The sequence below is a fragment of the Aphanomyces astaci genome, assembly GCF_000520075.1.
Source record: "Aphanomyces astaci strain APO3 unplaced genomic scaffold supercont1.16, whole genome shotgun sequence".
NCBI classification, from domain to species: domain Eukaryota; phylum Oomycota; class Saprolegniomycetes; order Saprolegniales; family Verrucalvaceae; genus Aphanomyces; species Aphanomyces astaci.
Window position 1 is genome coordinate 445290 of NW_009798279.1, and position 1248 is coordinate 446537.

At 41.6% G+C, this 1248-nt stretch overlaps 1 protein-coding gene across 1 annotated transcript in view; it reads left to right on the forward strand.

Moving 5' to 3' along the window:
- Positions 1 to 300, forward strand: part of H257_07626 (hypothetical protein) — a gene marked incomplete at both ends in the record, with an annotated part of 3337 nt that extends 3037 nt beyond the window's left edge. Inside the window, one exon of the mRNA XM_009833213.1 lies at positions 39 to 300. Coding sequence (XP_009831515.1) covers positions 39 to 300 — 262 coding nt within the window. The remainder of the gene's footprint in view (positions 1 to 38) is intronic.
- Between the last annotated feature and the right edge of the window lie 948 nt (positions 301 to 1248).

Consider the following 1248-nt stretch of genomic DNA (forward strand, 5'->3'; position numbering starts at 1 on the left):
AGTATGCCCGATGGTGGGTATGTGAGTGACACGGACAGCATGAGCATGGCGGCCCGTGGGTTGAATCGTCGCAAGTTGCTGCAGGCCCGGAGCAACTACCTCGACTGTCATTTCCTTCGACCGACGTCGAACGTGTGCGAGCGACTGTTCTCTGTGACGAAGTGGGCGATGACCGACCGCCATCGCAGTGTGCTGCCATCAAACTTAGAAGAGCAATTGCTCATCCACTGCAATTCATTCCTTTGGGGAAGCGAGGACTCAAGAGCGTCATGGAGGGTGAAACTGATGAGTAGGGTGTAGCCAAATTTGATATAGTGCTCATTTTTGCATATAAATCTATAAATATGCCTGTTCTTGGAGAGTCCAAAACTGGTCTCCAAATTGCGTGAGGCGTTCTGTGGGCGGAGAAACAGCGATTTCATCGTTTTGCAAAGAAATCTTGAAACTCGTGACTGGAAAATTTAAAACAATGTTAATTGTAATTTTGTATGGAAATGCTCGAAAAAGAATATTTTTATACCCAATCACAGAGAAGAAATAGTTATTAAGCCAATCATCGCATGGCAAAAAAAGCGTGTGATTCTCTACAAACGTATACTTGCTAGGGTTTGGGTTTACTGAGTATTTTGGCAACTTCATTGGATGAAAAGTAGGTGCATTGATTTTCTGGGGGTTTTGAAGAACTATTCAATAAATTATTCACCCTATTAGTCTCGCCGAATAAGTTATTCACCAGAAAGAATAAGTAATTCTCTTCGTGGGTTGAAAAAACATAAGTTTCATTATTCATTTTGTCAATTTTATGCCAAAAAGAGTGGCATCCAGTGGAGCCCTTAAGTTAAGGGCTCCTTTGTAAGGCGATCGGTTAAGGGCCTTAACCGATCGCCTTGCTACAACAGAAATGTATGGGCTCGGACGTATTGGCCAGTTATCCATACACTTTATCCGTACGTAGATTTAGTTTAACCTATCATTATCCAATGTTTAACCTGGCAGATTACTGTTACCGCTCATCCCAAGTAGGTTTTACCCCAAAACATATAGGTTAAATAGAAAAACGTAGGGCAAAAGATTTGGCCTGTTCGTCATTTCTAGTACTGTTAACGCTCATCCCAAGTAGGTTTTACCCCAAAACATATAGGTTAAATAGAAAAACGTAGGGCAAAAGATTTGGCCTGTTCGTCATTTCTAGTACTGTTAACGCTCATCCCAAGTAGGTTTTACCCCAAAACATATAGGTTAAATAGA